The following is a 16,488-nucleotide window of genomic DNA, read 5'->3' as shown; positions in this document are numbered from 1 at the left end:
AATTTTTTTACTTCTTTCTTATGTTCATTTTAAAAAGACAGTGCTCCAAAAACAACGTGAGGAACAATATCATATATATATTTTTTTTGGGTATAAGAGGAACTGTACTTTGGTTTTGGCTGCTGCTGCTGATGAATGGGAAAAAAAATGCAGAAGGGTAAAAGGAAAAGCATGACAATTAAATGGAAGAAATGGTACCCTTTTAAAAAAAAATTAACGAGTATTTTCTCCTTAATTTCAGATAAGCATTAAAAATGATAATTAAGCGTGAATCATTTAAAAATATACTCGTTTCTTCCTGTTCTAGGTGTAGCTGACAACGAAAATCTGCACTATGGCGTGGATTTTCATAATTGTATCTTATAATCTTGCAATTTAGATAATCACCAAGTGTATGAGCACAAAACAAAACACACAGAAACGATCAACTCATTTTATTTTTTATTTTTTTTTAATTTTTATTAGGGAAAAGTTCACCAATGCCCATGTGGTTTACTTCAGAATCACATATGCCCCTATGGTTTTTTTTTATCACATATACTCCTGTGGTTTGCTAAAGGTAAAACCATCATATCCTTTTGTTTAACACCGTTAAAAGTTTATTTTTTCATTCCATTTATGCCCATCTACGTGCAAAAAAAACCCCCTGCACTACCTTTTTCTATTTCGTTCAAGTTCCTGTGCCTCTTCTTCTAGGATTTCCTCAAATCAAATATTCGATTGGGTTAAAGGTTGAAATTATGGTAAAAATATTACTTTTTCTTGTTGATTATAAGAGGGTTTTCCATATTTTTGTCTCCTTTTGTTCTGTTTGATTTCGTCACTGTTTTACATTTGTGACATGCAAATACAGAGACCAGCAAACAAAAGAGCTCTGGATGCAGAAGAAGATGACCATCTTGAACGAAAAAGGCGTGCTCTTGCTGGGTAAATATTGTCATTTTTTCTCTTATATATCTCTGCCATTTTAGAAAGTTGCAGCTCTTGATATTACTACTTCCCTTTGATCTTTTTTTTCTCTGCTATGTGTATCAATATATAGTTGGGTCAATGGGGTTTAGTAACGTGGGAACATGAACATGTATAGGAGCAGATCATAGCATTATAAGAAGGCATGAAGCTTCCAATGTTTGACTTGAATGGTTAAAAGGGTCACCATCGGGTTTCGTATTTTAATTTGTTTGATAGACTCATCAATCACATGTGTCAAATATTCAACATTGCATCATTATAAAACTAATGCAGTGGGCCATTTATTCAAGGAAACATTGTCACAGTGCACGATTGAAGGTATTATAGATTGACACATGAGGGTAAAAATGAACATGAAGCCATTAAATACAGTACCATTTTTTTTATATCATTTCAAATAGTGAAGCAAAACCTTAGAATTTTAAAGATTAATTTAAGATAGCTAAAATTAGCCATTAGGTTTACCCACACATGGAAAAATAAATGAGTTCTCCTCACTATGGCCCATTCCTTTCCTCTCTGGAAAAACACATTTCATTTATTGACAATTGAATAGCATCTACCCTTTAGCAGAGGACTTTATGAATGTCTGACTATTTGTCACGGACTTTGGTTATAAAAGAACCTTAGTGCTTCTGCTGAAAAATGAAAATAAATGTAAAATCATTGTATTCTCCAAACAGAAGCCTCAACAAAATGCTTTTATATGCTTGACTATGCATTATTTAAAAAGAAGAAGAAGAAGAAAAAAAAGGTAGGTGAAGACTAAGTAATCAAGAGTCTCAGAAGATAGACCATATATTGTTCAGAATCTTAATTATGAATAATCCTATTTTATGAGCTTTAACATCAGATAATTGGGACTTGTTGCAGGTAGACTATCCAGAAATGTTATCATGTCTGGAAATGTGTTTTTAAATGGAAAGAAAGGAAGACTTCTCTTTGATCTTTTTTTTCTCTGTTTTCTCTGCTATGTGTATCAATATATAGTTGGGTCAATGGGGTGTAGTAACGTGGGAACATGAACATCTATAGGAGCAGGTTATAACATTATAAGAAGGCATGAAGCTTCCAATGTTTATAAAACTAATGCAGTATATAAAGCGGTCCACCTAACTTTCTTTGCTTTTAAGTATTATTAGGAACCATAATTCTAGTATACAAATGTTTATACTATTTTAATTAATCTTACATATTATTGGTATTTTGGATTGTAGTGACCGAAAAGAAATAGGGGATGAAGAAGGTCTTTTATCGCCTCCTTTAGATGAAGCATTTGACTTTACAACTCAAAGTGATCCAGTGGAACTGTCACAGGTGCTCAACTGCCTTTTTTCCTTTTTTCCCTATTGAATTTTTAGCGTTTGATATTTAGAATCTAACTTCCATATGTGGTTGATACTAAGTTCTTTGAAGCCATGGAAGATGATGGAAGTGACTTTGAAAATGATATATTGGATGATGAGGCAACTGATGCAGTTTGCAATGCACTAACAATAGAGTCATTAGATGAGGAAGATATGGAGGAATTTATGGAGCCTATTACATGTGATAAACTAGAGTCAATAGGCCCAAGTGACAATGAAGATCATGAATGTTATGATAATTATGCTGATTTCACGTCAGAAAATGCATTGGAGGGTAACATTGAATTATCAGTTGGCATGAAATTTGCTAATGTTGATGAATTTAGAGAAGCTTTGAAAGAATGGTCAATATCTCGTGGGGTTGAATACAAATGCAAAAAATCTGACAGGACAAGGGTAAGAGCTATTTGTAAGGTATCCAAAGATTGTAAGTTCCTAGTGCATGCATCATCGGTGGGAGGAGAAAATACATTTCAAATTAAATCATGGAACCCTGACCACACATGTCCTAGAGAAGCAAAAAATAACCTCATTACTTCTGATTACTTAGGGAAAAAATTGTTAGAGGATTTTAGAGCAAATCCAAAGGAGTCAATACTAGGAATGCAGAATCGAGTAAATAAGATTTTGGGTTATGACATTGGGTTGCAAAGGTTGTATAGAGCAAGAAGGAAGGCAATGAAGATAATTTATAGAGATCATGCTCATCAATTTGAAGTGTCACGGGCATATGGTGAGGCTATTATAAAGACCAATCCTGGAAGTTTAGTTAGGTTAAGTACAGAGCCACAACCTCATGTGATGGTTGATGGGATATTTAAAGAATTTCCTCCCAGATTTCAGAGAATGTATGTTAGTTCAAACTTTTGAAGATCTTTTGCCAAATACTGAGCACAGGTTTTGTGTAAAACACTTGTTTGAAAATTACAAGAAGCAATTCAAGGGGAAACAATATAAAGACTTACTATGGCAGGCAGCCACTGCGACAACTGAGAACGGATTTGATATTGCTATGAAGAAGCTGCAAAAGATTGATGATGGGAAAGCATATACATATTTGAAGCGTTTAGACCCAAGATGTTGGACACGATCCCATTTCAGTTTCAAGGCCAAAACTGATGTTGTGGTTAATAATATATCTGAATCATTTAATGCTTACATCTTGCAAGCTAGAGAAATGTCGATAATTTCAATGCTTGAATGGATTCGGAAGAAGCTAATGTCACGGTTGCATGTGAAGAAAACTGGTATGGAGCAATATTCTGGACCAATAACACCCAATATCCAAAAAAGACTCGAAAGTCTTAAAAATATATCAAGAGAATGTATTGTTATACCTGCCTCTGACAGTAAGGTTGAAGTAATGTGGCATGAAAAATCATTTTCTACTGACATTAGGGAGAAATGTTGCAGTTGTAGGGTTTGGGGATTAACTGGAATACCTTGTGTCCATGGGATTGCAGCAATTAGATATTGGAGGATGACACCAGAAGACTTTGTTGATAAGTGTTTCTCGAAGGAAACCTACCTAAAGGTGTATTCATCCTCTATCAACCCCATTCCTGATCTACATGACTATTTAGTTACTAGTCATTCAACCATTGCTGCTCCTATCATAAAAAAACCACCCGGTAGGCCTAAGAAGATGAGGCAAAAACAGCCTGGTGAGGCTTCAAACCCTTATAAGAAGGTAACAAGGATAAACAAACCTGTAAAGTGTGGAAACTGTGGTGTTGAGGGGCATAATGTTCGAAATTGCAAGGCATCTGTTATTGGAGAAACACCATCTCAAAGGAAGGCAAGACTTAAAGGAGAACAAGCACAACATATAGCCATACCTCCTTTAAGGAGACAGAAGGTAATGCACTTATTTGTATGCTATTTTACTTCATATTGTTATTTATATGTTCTTAATTTTATGGTATTTTTCATTGACAGATGGCTACAAGAGGAGGAAAACATAGTGGTACTTCTTCAACACCTAATGAATGTCCACAAGAAATGATAGATTGACAAATTGAGCAGCAAGAAGAAAATAAATTTTGATATGATAAAGTACAATGCACTCGTGTACATTTTGTGGATTGCAACTACAAATAGAGTTGCTTTTGGATTTGATATAATGTTAATATAATAGATGAAGCATGTTATGATGTACACTTGCTTATTTTGAGTTAATATAAATTGATTTGCTAAATTGAGCAGGTTATATTTGGCCATTTGTGAGAATTTTTGCTTTATTTTGGTTCTGTTTGAAATATAACTTTACTCTTTGCTTGCTCAAGTCTTTGGAAGTTGTTATTCTATGTCAAATTCTGTCCTATTTCTCGTAACAGTGGCTGGTGACAGAAAAGGCAAAAGACCAAGTTGTACTTCCTGTGGTGGCTTACTTCTTACTTGGTGGCTTCCTTTGGTGTACTTCCTGAAGAAAATCCTGCAAATCAAGTTATAGAGGAATTAATATAACAGTAGAAACAGATTTCTTCTGATTTTTTCAAAATCAGCATGTATTTTTTCTCACTTACCGGCTGCAACAAAAGTCTCGGCTGTATACCATTAATTCCAACAGATTGTTGACATACCATTAACCCGACACCAATCTGAAATTGTTACAAATAGTTAAGATCCTTTGAGTAATTACATACACTGTTATTAGACACTGTTATTGGACTTCTGCATGAAAAGTATGGTACTTACAACTACAGAGCGCACATGTTTGCTTTAGAACAAATCCAACAGTTTAGTCTTAGGAAGGCTTTGAAGAGTGTCAATATAATCCTATAGCAAAAAATAAGTCACCTCAGATCTTGGAAATTTTTGAAGGTTTTCAATCAGCAAAAAATATATACTGGAACCTGTTCCATTTTGCTGATTTTTATTAGAAATAGTATATAGTCAAGTGAGTAAGAACTCTGCAATATAGATAGAATAACATAAGTGAACCAACATAATGTAAACAAAGTCTAGCTGTTTTTTATTTTGGCACAACTTTTCTTATGCATCTTATGCATACCTCAGAGAAGAAGACATCTAACCATCCCGTAATGCAAAATTGGAAGACAACATAACGTAACATATTTTGATTCTAAGATTTATTTTATTAAATAATGTTTTCAGGGGCAAAATTGGAAGAGTAAAGTTATATTTAACAGTGTTAAGCAAAAGGATATGATGGTTTTACCTTTTACAAACCACAGGGGCATATATGATAAAAAAAAACCATAGGGGCATAGGTGATTCTGAAGTAAACCACAGGGGCATTGGTGAACTTTTCCCTTTTTATTAATTTGTAACTTCAGTTTTTTTGGTTGAGTCTCATAAGACACATAACACGTCTTTCGATTGAATCAGCTAACGTAGTCCTTAAAACTAGTGCTAACATTTATATATATATATATATATATATATATATATATATATATATATGGGTTTTATGAGAATAATGTAACATGATATAAGAGAGAGAAAGTGGAATGATGAAAGAAAAAAAAAATATGTGGACCCCACCTCTTAATTGTATGTGTAGGAAAGTTTTCTTAAGTTATGTAACATGATACTAATAAAATCTTATATATATATATATGGGTCCCTCTTTTCTCATGTTGTAGGAGAAAGAATTCTCCTACTATAGACACAATAAGTAATGGGTCCCACCTCTCATTAAAAAACAAAAATAAAAAAAGTTGTTGCACACATTTCGATGTGTCTCTAGTAGGAGAAAGAATTCTCATGTAACATGAGAATTCTTTTCCCCTATATATATATATATATATATATATATATATGGGGCAGGATATTCTTACACCGGTGTAAGAGTTAAAAGTCTTACACTCAATCTTGACCATTGATCCACTTGTATCAAATGGCTCACATTAATAAAAAAAATTAGAGCCTTGAGATATAAGTGGAATCAACGGACAAGATTAAAGGTGTAACTTACACTGGTGTAAAATGATCCTAACCCATATATATATATATATATATATATATATATATATATATAGGGAAAACATTTTCTCATGTTGCATGAGAATTCAATTCTCATGTTGTGACCCTTCGATTTACGTGCAAAGCTTTTCTTTTCTTTTTCTTTTTTTAATAAATGTGGGACCCACCACTAGTTGAGTCACAACATGAGAATTGAATTCTCATATAACATGAGAAAATCAAACCTCATATATATATATATATATATATATATATATATATATATATATATATATATATATATATATATAGAGGGATCTTTTGACTCTAGAGTAAGACTTACAAGTCTTACTCCTCATCAACCATTGATTTCTGTCCATCTAATGGTTATTATTTATTTGAAATTAATAATTAATTAATTGGTATAGATAACCGTTAGATGGACAGAAATCAATGGTTGAGATGAGGAGTAAGACTTGTAAGTCTTACTCTAGAGTCAAAAGATCTATCCCCTATATATATATATATATATATATATATATATATATATATATATATATATATATATATATAGGGTTATATTTATCTACTTTTACATGAGATAACTAAATTTCCTACACACACAAAAGCTAGGTGGATCCCACTTCTTTTTTTCTTTCTCCTCTTACCTATGGGTCCCACTTGCAATCTTGTTTCTACAACATAAGATAAGCATTTTCCTACAACATAAGAAAATTATTTCCCATATATATATATATATATATATGCAAAATCAATTCTCATGTCACAATAATTTATCAATCTCCCGTCACTCATACTTAGGCAAAACCAATTCTCATGTCACAAGAATTTATCAATCTCCAGTCACTCGTACTTCGAAAAACGTGTCAAACATTTTGTATTTTTTATTTCACAAAATCTAGTGGGGTCTAGCTGATTTTCTCTCCGCAGAAAACATGATAATCTTATGCGTCTGAAGAAACTCGAAGCCCATATATATGTGTGAGTGTGACTAGGGAATTTTTTAAAGTGATCCGGGATCAAATTTTTTTGGGTGATACTTTTTTTATTTTTGGAAAAATTTGCTTCCCTCCCACCAATCCCTCACTTCTTTAAAAATTTCCTCCCACTCCCCTGTCCTTTGCTATTTTGGGAATGGGATCATGTGTACCCGAACCACTACAACAAACCTCGTGTGACTAGCCTTTCAAATCAATAGGATAATAATAAATAAAAAAATTGTAGTTTAGTTTCACATGATACCAGGAGCTACAATGTATAATTAGGAGCATTAGCCCTAAACAGGGACACCCACTCCCCCAAAAACCCGGGTAGAAAGCAATATCTCATAATTTGATAACTCGTCAACATAGTTTTTGGAGAACTGGAGTTCCTGATTGAAAGTGCTGCAATTATTGAGAAAACTCTTCAAAAGATAAGTTACAATAGCACTCAATTTGTTCAGAGCATTAAAATATTTTAGATATATACCAACTGCTCTCTGAACCTCATAATCAGTGGTTACCTAGCATGTTCACTATCCAGAAAGTTCTTGATGAATTTTAAAGCATTTCCAAGCAACATCTGAGCTAGGAAGGAGAGTTTGCAGATCTGTTGCAACTTTCAAAATATCAGGTGGAGTTCACAGTTTGATCTCATGATGCTCCTTTACTGTGAAAGCAATGAACCGAGCAAAACAAGGTTTTGAAAGGGATAGAGAGTGGAATCAACTACGACTCAATGAGATCTTCAATGGTGGCAATGCTTTAACTTTACTCAATCTCCATACTTGTTAATCAGCTTAAGGCTCATAACTCATACATAGTATTACAGAAAGATTTGAAGAATGAGAACATTCAGCATAGGGTTGGAATTGCAAACTGATGCAATCAGGACACATACAAGGTGGTCACTAAGTCATTTCTGCAGGGCATGAAAGAATCATAAAGATATTAATAAACCCAATCATCCAATGTGGAACAAAATACATAAGCATACATATATACATATAAGGCCCGGTTTTAAGTAAAGTACCTAACTAAAAGCCAATTCACATACAACAGCAAGGTGGTCACTTCCCCATTTCTGCAAGGCACGAAAGAATCATAGAGATATTAAAAATCCAATGTGGAAAAAAATACATAAGCATACATACAATAAGGCCCGGTTTCAATTTTCAAGTAAAGTACCTCACTAGGGAGTCCCCTAGTTCTTCTAAGAATATCAATGGGCAAGGTTTCAAGAACTCTAACTGGAGTAAGTTCCTCGGAATGCCTGTTCACCACTGACATCAGTAAGGAATAATTTGTAAATGCAAATAATTTTAGATTTCACTATGAAACTATAATTACCAGATATAATCAACAGTTCCCATGAACTTGGAGTGGTACGATGTTGCCAAGGGCTCCCCAATATCATCTCTCGTTCTATGGTTTCCCTGCAGCATCAACCATATGAGATTTATGCAAGATTAAGTGGGAAATATCACAACTGTCCGAATTTCAAATGATAAATTTCAAAGGAGATTCCCTTAAAAGTATTTCATGGATAAACTTTTCATCTCAAGCACAAAAAAAGTTGCAGAAATAGCTGATTGTAACAATTTTAATGACGTTGGATATTAGACTCAGAAATATAGTTGGCAGATTAAAACATCTTACAGGAACACCACTGTAAGCACTGCAGAGCTTGAGATGGTGCTGAAGATGGGTGACACCTTCTGCACCAGTTGCAAGTCTTAGTTCTTCCACAGTCCATCTATATAGCAACTGCCTTGAAACAGACGTTGAAATGCTGCACCAGATACACACCCAGATATTATTACAGAATACCTAACATCTAACTTTTGAGATAAACAAAAATTATTGAGATAAACAAAGATTACAACCTTTCCTTCTAAAATTGGAGAAATAATAATAATAGTAATAAAGGGTGTACAATAAGTATTAATTTTCATGAGTGCAATAAAAAAGCGCATTATCCATGTCAACAAATAATCTGAAGTCTGGACAAATAAATGATCCTGAATATGTTTCGTCATTAATAATTGCTTTGTTTTGTAGGAGGGGGCAGGGAGGTGAAGTTAGGACAGATAGTAACTGAAACAAAAGACTTTGAACAAACTCCAAAACAACCTGGCATCATCACCAATCTGTGATCTGAAGACTCTGCCCTTGGACTGGATTTCAAGCTGTCCTGACATATTTCTGCGATTATGTAATTGGATGTCTAACTGCAATAAACGGAGCATATAATTTAACAAATAAATGCAGAAAACTCGTTAATAGCCCCCACTCCGTGAAGAACAAATGCCACCCCTAATTGTGTTTGGATGTGGTTTTCATTAATGAAATGGAATGAAACTAGTAGGTATACGCCGGAAAGGGAAGGGAAGGAATGGAACAAAGCTACCATTCCCCTTGTTTGGAAAATTAATACGGGAAAGGAACGGAACTCCAATTCCTCCCCAATTTTCAAGGGGAAAAAATTGGGTCTTTGACAGGAACAGAGGGGAAATATATCCCCCTGAATTCCTTTCCCTACCTATCTATATTAAAACTCCCAAAAAAGGGAATGTTCACCTTTCTCTCATTCCCTTTCCATTCCCCTCATTATCTGTAACCCAAACACAGATGAATTACTAACTCAAGGGCTGTCCACATAATCAAGTTTCTCTCAGATATTGCACAAAAAAATAAGCTAAAAAGCTTTAGAGTATAACATGACGAGGAGATGCCAAACTCACCTCGGATGAAGACAGAAATTTATATATTGCACTCTGACAACATGAGATGAAAAACAAATATAAGTAATGAAAAAACAGCACAATGTACCACTAATCTGAAGCTGATCAACTACTAAGTACAAAGCATGACCTTACCTGTGGAATACTATTTAAATCCCCAGCAATAATAACAGGGATGTTGCCCCATTCTTGTGATAAATGGTAAGCTTTATCAAGTAAAAGTCTGACCTATGCATTATGTCACGTAGCAAGTTACCACAATCAATAAAATAGATTAAAAAACTTAATTAACTATAGACAATCAAATACATTTTGTTTGAGTGAGACAAAATGAATAACACATCCCAAGCCAAGAAAAAAATATTTAAAAAAAAAATGAATGACAGCCACAAACACAAATGCCTACACATGCAGAATCAGGCTAACACAAGATAACTAGTTAAGAAAGTTCAAGAAGTACCTGGCCAAGTTTGATGTCACCACGATTTGGGTTGAACAGTACATGTATATTTCCTACTACAAATCTTTTTTTTCTGGTAGAAGGTGCCCTATAGTTGTAAAATAAATTAGTTACTAAGCAGGAAATATATAAAATCCATGGTCATGAAATAGGCACCATGTGTATGCGAGCATACGTGAATCCATAAGTGCATAAATTTTTTTTTCCAAACTTTTCACTTTTAGACTATCTTTGCTGCCAAAGATTAGAGCTAAAATGAAGGTTATAAGAAGAGTAAGACTAGCTTTTCTAAGCTCTCTTGCTTGTGGATTTGTCACAATATATGTCAAAGACAAATAATTGTGATCATACTACCCATTTTAGACAGGAGGGCGAGCCTAGAGCAATGGTAAAACTGCTCCATTGTAATTGAAAGTTCACAGATTTGAATTTGAGAAACAACCTCTTTGAAAATATGCAAGGATAAAACTGCATATAAGGATTTCTCTCACCTCTACCCTCGCTAGTTAGGGTTTATTAGGAAGTTGTTTTATACTACCCATTTTAGAAATAAAACTTACACTGTTGATAGGTTACATGTGCCAGATTCTGGTTTATCATGGTTTACCTGTAAATAGATAATGAAATAAAGAGTAATAAGATATAAAAAAAAAACTTAAATAGGTTTCAATGCAACAAGAACAAATGTACACATAATATATGGCATACTAGGTAAAATAGGGTAAAAGTTTGCATCATGTATCATAAACCTTTCAAGAAAAAGACAATAGGAAACAAACTCTAAATACCTCCAAAACACAAAGTTGAGCAACATTGTTACGGAGGCCAAATCTTCGGAACTCTATATCTTCTTGATGCAAAAGATTGAATCTGCATTCAAATTTCAAAATATACTGTGTTTAGGTCAAATTTTGGGACTCCATATTTTCTGAATTGCTATGTTCTATGATATGCACATCTTTGAGCTATTGGTATTCTTTTGTATCAAGAAATATTTGACAACTTAGTTAGTGTCAAAGGTTAAACATATAAACAAATTAATATAGGATACAAAAAACTCAGTTATTTAAATGACTTGAGGTAATGGAAACCATAATTGTGAATAGCCCCGCTTTAGCGCGCTATAGCGGAGTTGCGTTGCGGTGCAGTGACTGGCCGACACAAACCGCGCCGCTACTGTGAGGCGAAGTTAAGCGGATGTAACGGCCACTACTGCGGCTGAATCGCAACGCTATTGTGCCGCTACAGTAGTTTCTACATAAGTGTTCTCGTCATAGAAAGAAGAGATTTACAAATTAGATACAAGTGAAAGTGAAGATGAAGATTTGGATGTTCATAATTTCAATTATGATTAGTTCCTTAAGTTTTTTGATTTTGACATTTCACTTAAGTGGCAGTTGTGAATTCTGACTAATTTTGCCACTTTATTTTGTTGTGTTACATTATTTGAGACTTTAATTCCTTCAATTTGCTTATGATTTGAATTTTAATGTTTGAAATCATTTATGTTTGAGTTTGAGATCCTTCAAATTTGTTTTTTATGTCACATTTTCATATTTTAAGTTTTATATTTGTGGAGTACAATTTAGTGTATCACTTAGGTACACTTTGCACAGTAGCATTGTAGCGCTATAGCAATTTGGAGGGTCAGGCGCTATCCGAGATTAATAAGTATGATGGAAACATACAATTTATCTTTCCAAAATACAGCACACCCATCGTGTGCTTCCCCTGTGCGAGCCTGCGATGAATGATAATAACCCAGGTAAGGAGTTTGATTGAATATTTTCATTTTTAAAACTTATGTGACAGTTCAAATATGATGTATATAACCTACCTTGTAAACACCTTTAAAGCCATTTGTCTGGAAAAGATCATCCAAATCATTAAAATGATCAACCTCCTGCAAACATAGGATTTATGAGAAAAATATTCTTGACAATCCAATTGGATGCAAGATGTTACCTTACAATTTCAAACAGAGAAGAAATACTAAATTGGGTAAAATTAAGATGTTTGTGTTAACTGGAATTAACATCAATGTAACTTGTGTCTCGAGAAAGCCTGAACATGCTTAAAATATCACAGATTCAGAATCCCCTTTTGTTACATGAATACATGTTGTTAACACCTAATTTTGTCCCAATTATTTAAAAAATGAAAAAAATAATTAAAATTGTCAATATTTAATTTTGTCCATGTTTGATCGCAAAAATTATACCAACAATCATCAAAGGAAAAAATGGGCAAAAGAAAGGTTGAACTTACATGGGTAGAACCTATACCCTTTCTTTTAAAAGTCCCACATTGGAGGGATCTTGTCTCCTCCTCCTCCTCCTCCTCCTCCCCTCCCCTCTATATAAGGAGACCCTCCTTTGTACTTTGACACCTAAGACTCTTCCAAGAGTTACAAAAGATACTTGGGCTTAACACTAAGCTTGTGTCATAGTAAAAATTTTTTTTAGGAGAATTGGACTGGCTATTCACAACTTGGCTCTATATACCAAGTTTTGTCACCTTTGAGGTAAGTTTACTTACCTTCTCTTTATAATTAATAATTATTTTATTTTTATGCATGTTTTAATTGCTCTTTATGTAGAATAGGAATTTTATTATATAGTTGTATGTGTTTAGAAATTTAAGAGGGATTAATTTAGCCGTGACAGCTTGTTAATCTCATAGATTTCGTAGAGTCATTTTAGCTATGACAGCTTGATGACCCAAACTAATTTGGATTTATCATTTTGTATTAATTTATTTATTTTTAATAATTAGAGATTAATTTAGCTGTAACGACTTGTTAATCTTATAGTTTTTGTAGGGTCATTTTAGATGTGACAGCTTGATATCATTTTTTATTTATTTATTTATTTTCAATAATTAGATATTAATTTAGCCGTGACGACTTGTTAATCTTATAGTTTTTAGGATCATGTTAGCTCTGACAGCATGTTGACCCAAACTTATTTACATTTAATATTTTGTATTTATTTTTAGTGGGTAATTTAGTCTTGATGGCTTGTTGAAATCAAATAAAATTATTTTCAAAATTAAAATCAACCAACATATACATATTTTCTAAAGAACAACATAGCTTTGAATTCCTCACTGCACCAGAAGATATGTGGGAGAAAGATTTTTCCCGTCAGGCCTAAAATAAAATTTTAATAATTTAGATTCTAAATAATCATATATCTCTTTTAGGAATAAAGCAAATATTTTTAAAAGCTATTAATAATTTGCACAACTAACTTAAGGTAACCGTTTTAAAATGGATGTATCGGGAGTGAAGTGGGATTGAGTTTCCACCCTTCCCTGTGCATAATTAGACTCCCGAACCTTGATCTAAAACATTAAAGACCATTTTGCAAAATAAAATTGGTTTTCCAATTTTTCCCAAAATAAATAAAATTGGTAGCGACTCCATTCTTTTATTTTTGAAAACAATTTCGGGTCATTACAGATGTAATCAAGAGTTGTAGCTAAAAAAAAAAAAAAAAAAACTCACTTAAATCAGTACCGTTAACTCTTCTTTTTCTACCTTTCAAAGCTCAATAGAGATGCTATATCCTAAATGTAGTATGGTTGTAAGTTTTTAACAAGCTAATAAGTAGTGTTATGCAATGTATAGAATAGGGAAGGATTAATAACTACCTGGAAACACAGTATGCTTGCATTATAGTCATTAATCTCTTCAAGTATGAGCCCTTTCCGCCTGTCCCACTCCAAGAGACTACGTGGAACATTAGAATACAAATCCAGATGTTTTGTGGCATTTTCAACACCGAGTATATTGTATGAAACAACTACAACCTTATCTGCAAGAGAAGGAAAGGGTTCAGAATAGTAAATATGAGATAAACACAATCTACTTTAAAGAACAATTGACAGTGGCACCAGAATACAGAGCAACATATTAGCCATTTTCATAATAGACTGTTAATGGAAATAACCATTACCCATGAGCAAGCAAATGACATCATTCTGTAGATTCATGCAAATTTTTTATTTGGTTGTAAACATGCCACTCCCTTGCCCCCTAAGTAACTGAAAGTTTGGGAGAAAGCACTGAATGAATGTACATGACTACGTAGAATGGCATCACGTAATTGAATTCTCATTTTTTTGTACATTAGGTGACAATCTCAACCAGAGAAATGTAACACTAAATTGATAAACTTTTTCTTAAAAGGAAAACAATCATAACAAACTATATTCACTTTCCCATACAAAATTAGATAAAAACACAGACACACAATTTGCAGTGGAATTTGGATGAAATTTGAATGCAGAGTTTCATAGTGACATAGACTTCGAAGTAATTATTTTTCCAAAAGCAGATAGCTTTCTTGTAACTCTGACCCGTGCAACTAGAACAGTCTTTGGAAGAGAAAACCCATTTCCTAGAACACACACTGCAATTAGAAACTGAGGATTCCAACTGAGGTGTTCTCTGCTTTGACAAATAACCAGCGCTTGAATTTTCTGGAGGAGGACTTCCGCAATTGCCGCCTGCCATGCCGCCGGCCGGAGTAGCGGATTATGGTAGTGCGTGTGATGAACTAGGATTGAATATTCACTCTGGAAGTCAGTGGTTGCTTGGGGACACAGGGTGTTGTTGACAAGTACCCATTTTTGCTATTTTACACGACCTTTCCACATCATTATCTAGATTATACAGGAAGAATCCACGCAGAACACACCAATAAGATACAGTTTACTAATTGTCACACTCACTCATTAATAAATTCAAGTGGCTCTTCGTTTTACCTAAAGCTTTCATCTAATCAAGTGTTTCTTATGCATGAAAACAAAATAAACTTTTCAAATTTTCAAGTGTGATCTTTGAATCCATCTATTCCTAGCTATGTTTATAAATTATATATGGGTTTCTTTTCAACTTCCAAAAGCTAGTTGAGATACAAAAGGAAAACTAGGAAGTGTTAGAACAATTTGTAAAGTAAAGAATTCTCCCAACCAACCACTTCAGCAGTGATTGGTTTTTTTTTTTTACAATTAAAATGATTATTCACTAACAGTCCTATCAATTTAAGAATTCTAATCAATAGGATGAGAGATTATTTATTCCTATCTTCTTAATTATCAAACTATATTCACTTTTCTGCACAAAAATTAGAAAAAATAAAATATAAATCAACACACACATAACAAAAAGGCACACTGATACAAACCCACCTGATATCCCATTAGAGCCACGTTCACGTAAACCACCAGGCTATCTAACTGATTACGTGCTCCATCAACACAACAGTTGAAGACTTGTAACAGCACTCCCGTGTTCTTTAATAAGCACCTTGTATGGTTTAGTGGGTAGTTATCCTCTGTATTATTTAGTGGGTAGTTATTTTCTATAATGTATTTTACCGTTTCTGCATCAGTTGTAACTATTATTTAAAGACCATTATGTATGAAAGAAAGGACAGACTGTTACTGTTCATTAATTTCCCTTTTACGTTTAAGCTTACCCTTTAAGCTGAAAAGGATTCTATCACACACACAATTGGCTGTGGAATTTGGATGAAATTTAAATGCAGAATTTCACAATGAAATCGAATTGAAAGTAGTTATTTTTCATTTACCAAAAAAAAAAAAAGTAGTTATTTTTCCAAAAGAAAAAGCTTTCGTGTGATTCTGACCCGTGCAATTAGAACAATCTTTGGAAGAGTAAACCCATCTTCTAGAACCCAACTGAGAACGTCTTCTACGCTTTGACGGATAGCCAGCGCTTGAATTTTCCGATGCAGGATTTCCGCGGTTGCGGCGCTTCATTCCGCCTGCAGGAGTAGGAGATGACAGCGGCGCGTGTAATGATCTAGGGTTCAGTATTCGCTCCGGAAACCGGTGGTTGTTTTGGTACGGTGTCGTTCACGGGAACCTCTTTTGCTATTTTTTTTTTATGTACAAAAAAAATAAAAGAAAAAAAATTAGTAATGAATAAAATATACATATAAAAAAAAGAAATTATAAACACGTTTTTTCTCTTTAAAGGTAAACTT

General features: G+C 33.7%; 2 protein-coding genes across 5 annotated transcripts; one reads left to right on the top strand and one right to left on the bottom strand.

The window, feature by feature from the left end:
- Positions 1-633: 633 nt before the first annotated feature.
- On the top strand, positions 634-3,888 carry LOC133313586 (uncharacterized). The gene is made up of 3 exons (XM_061514982.1): positions 634-927; positions 2,190-2,289; positions 2,379-3,888. Exons 1-3 carry the CDS (start codon positions 842-844, stop codon positions 3,207-3,209), a joined length of 1,017 nt encoding a protein of 338 aa, XP_061370966.1. The 5' UTR covers positions 634-841; the 3' UTR covers positions 3,210-3,888.
- Positions 3,889-7,524: 3,636 nt separating this feature from the next.
- LOC133313575 (carbon catabolite repressor protein 4 homolog 5) lies at positions 7,525-16,349 on the bottom strand. Of its 4 annotated transcripts, none has more exons than XM_061514966.1 (15): positions 16,129-16,349; positions 14,126-14,289; positions 12,309-12,374; positions 12,160-12,212; positions 11,260-11,341; positions 11,032-11,078; positions 10,472-10,559; positions 10,147-10,239; positions 10,012-10,044; positions 9,398-9,498; positions 8,927-9,059; positions 8,618-8,703; positions 8,456-8,540; positions 8,301-8,351; positions 7,525-8,189 (listed from the first exon to the last, which is right to left on the bottom strand). In XM_061514966.1, exons 1-14 carry the CDS (start codon positions 16,259-16,261, stop codon positions 8,301-8,303), a joined length of 1,215 nt encoding a protein of 404 aa, XP_061370950.1. In that variant the 5' UTR covers positions 16,262-16,349; the 3' UTR covers positions 7,525-8,189. The 4 variants fall into 4 exon arrangements, with proteins under 4 accessions (XP_061370950.1, XP_061370952.1, XP_061370953.1 ...); XM_061514968.1 differs by having other exon boundaries at positions 9,401-9,498; XM_061514969.1 differs by having other exon boundaries at positions 9,398-9,456.
- Positions 16,350-16,488: the final 139 nt, after the last annotated feature.

The sequence above is a fragment of the Gastrolobium bilobum genome, unplaced genomic scaffold (assembly GCF_033153095.1).
Source record: "Gastrolobium bilobum isolate Gb01-03AN ecotype WA unplaced genomic scaffold, APGP_CSIRO_Gbil_v1 utg1760, whole genome shotgun sequence".
In the NCBI taxonomy this organism is placed as follows: Eukaryota; Viridiplantae; Streptophyta; class Magnoliopsida; order Fabales; family Fabaceae; genus Gastrolobium; species Gastrolobium bilobum.
Note: the sequence above shows the minus strand (reverse complement) of the source record. Positions and strands in the feature narration are given on the sequence as shown.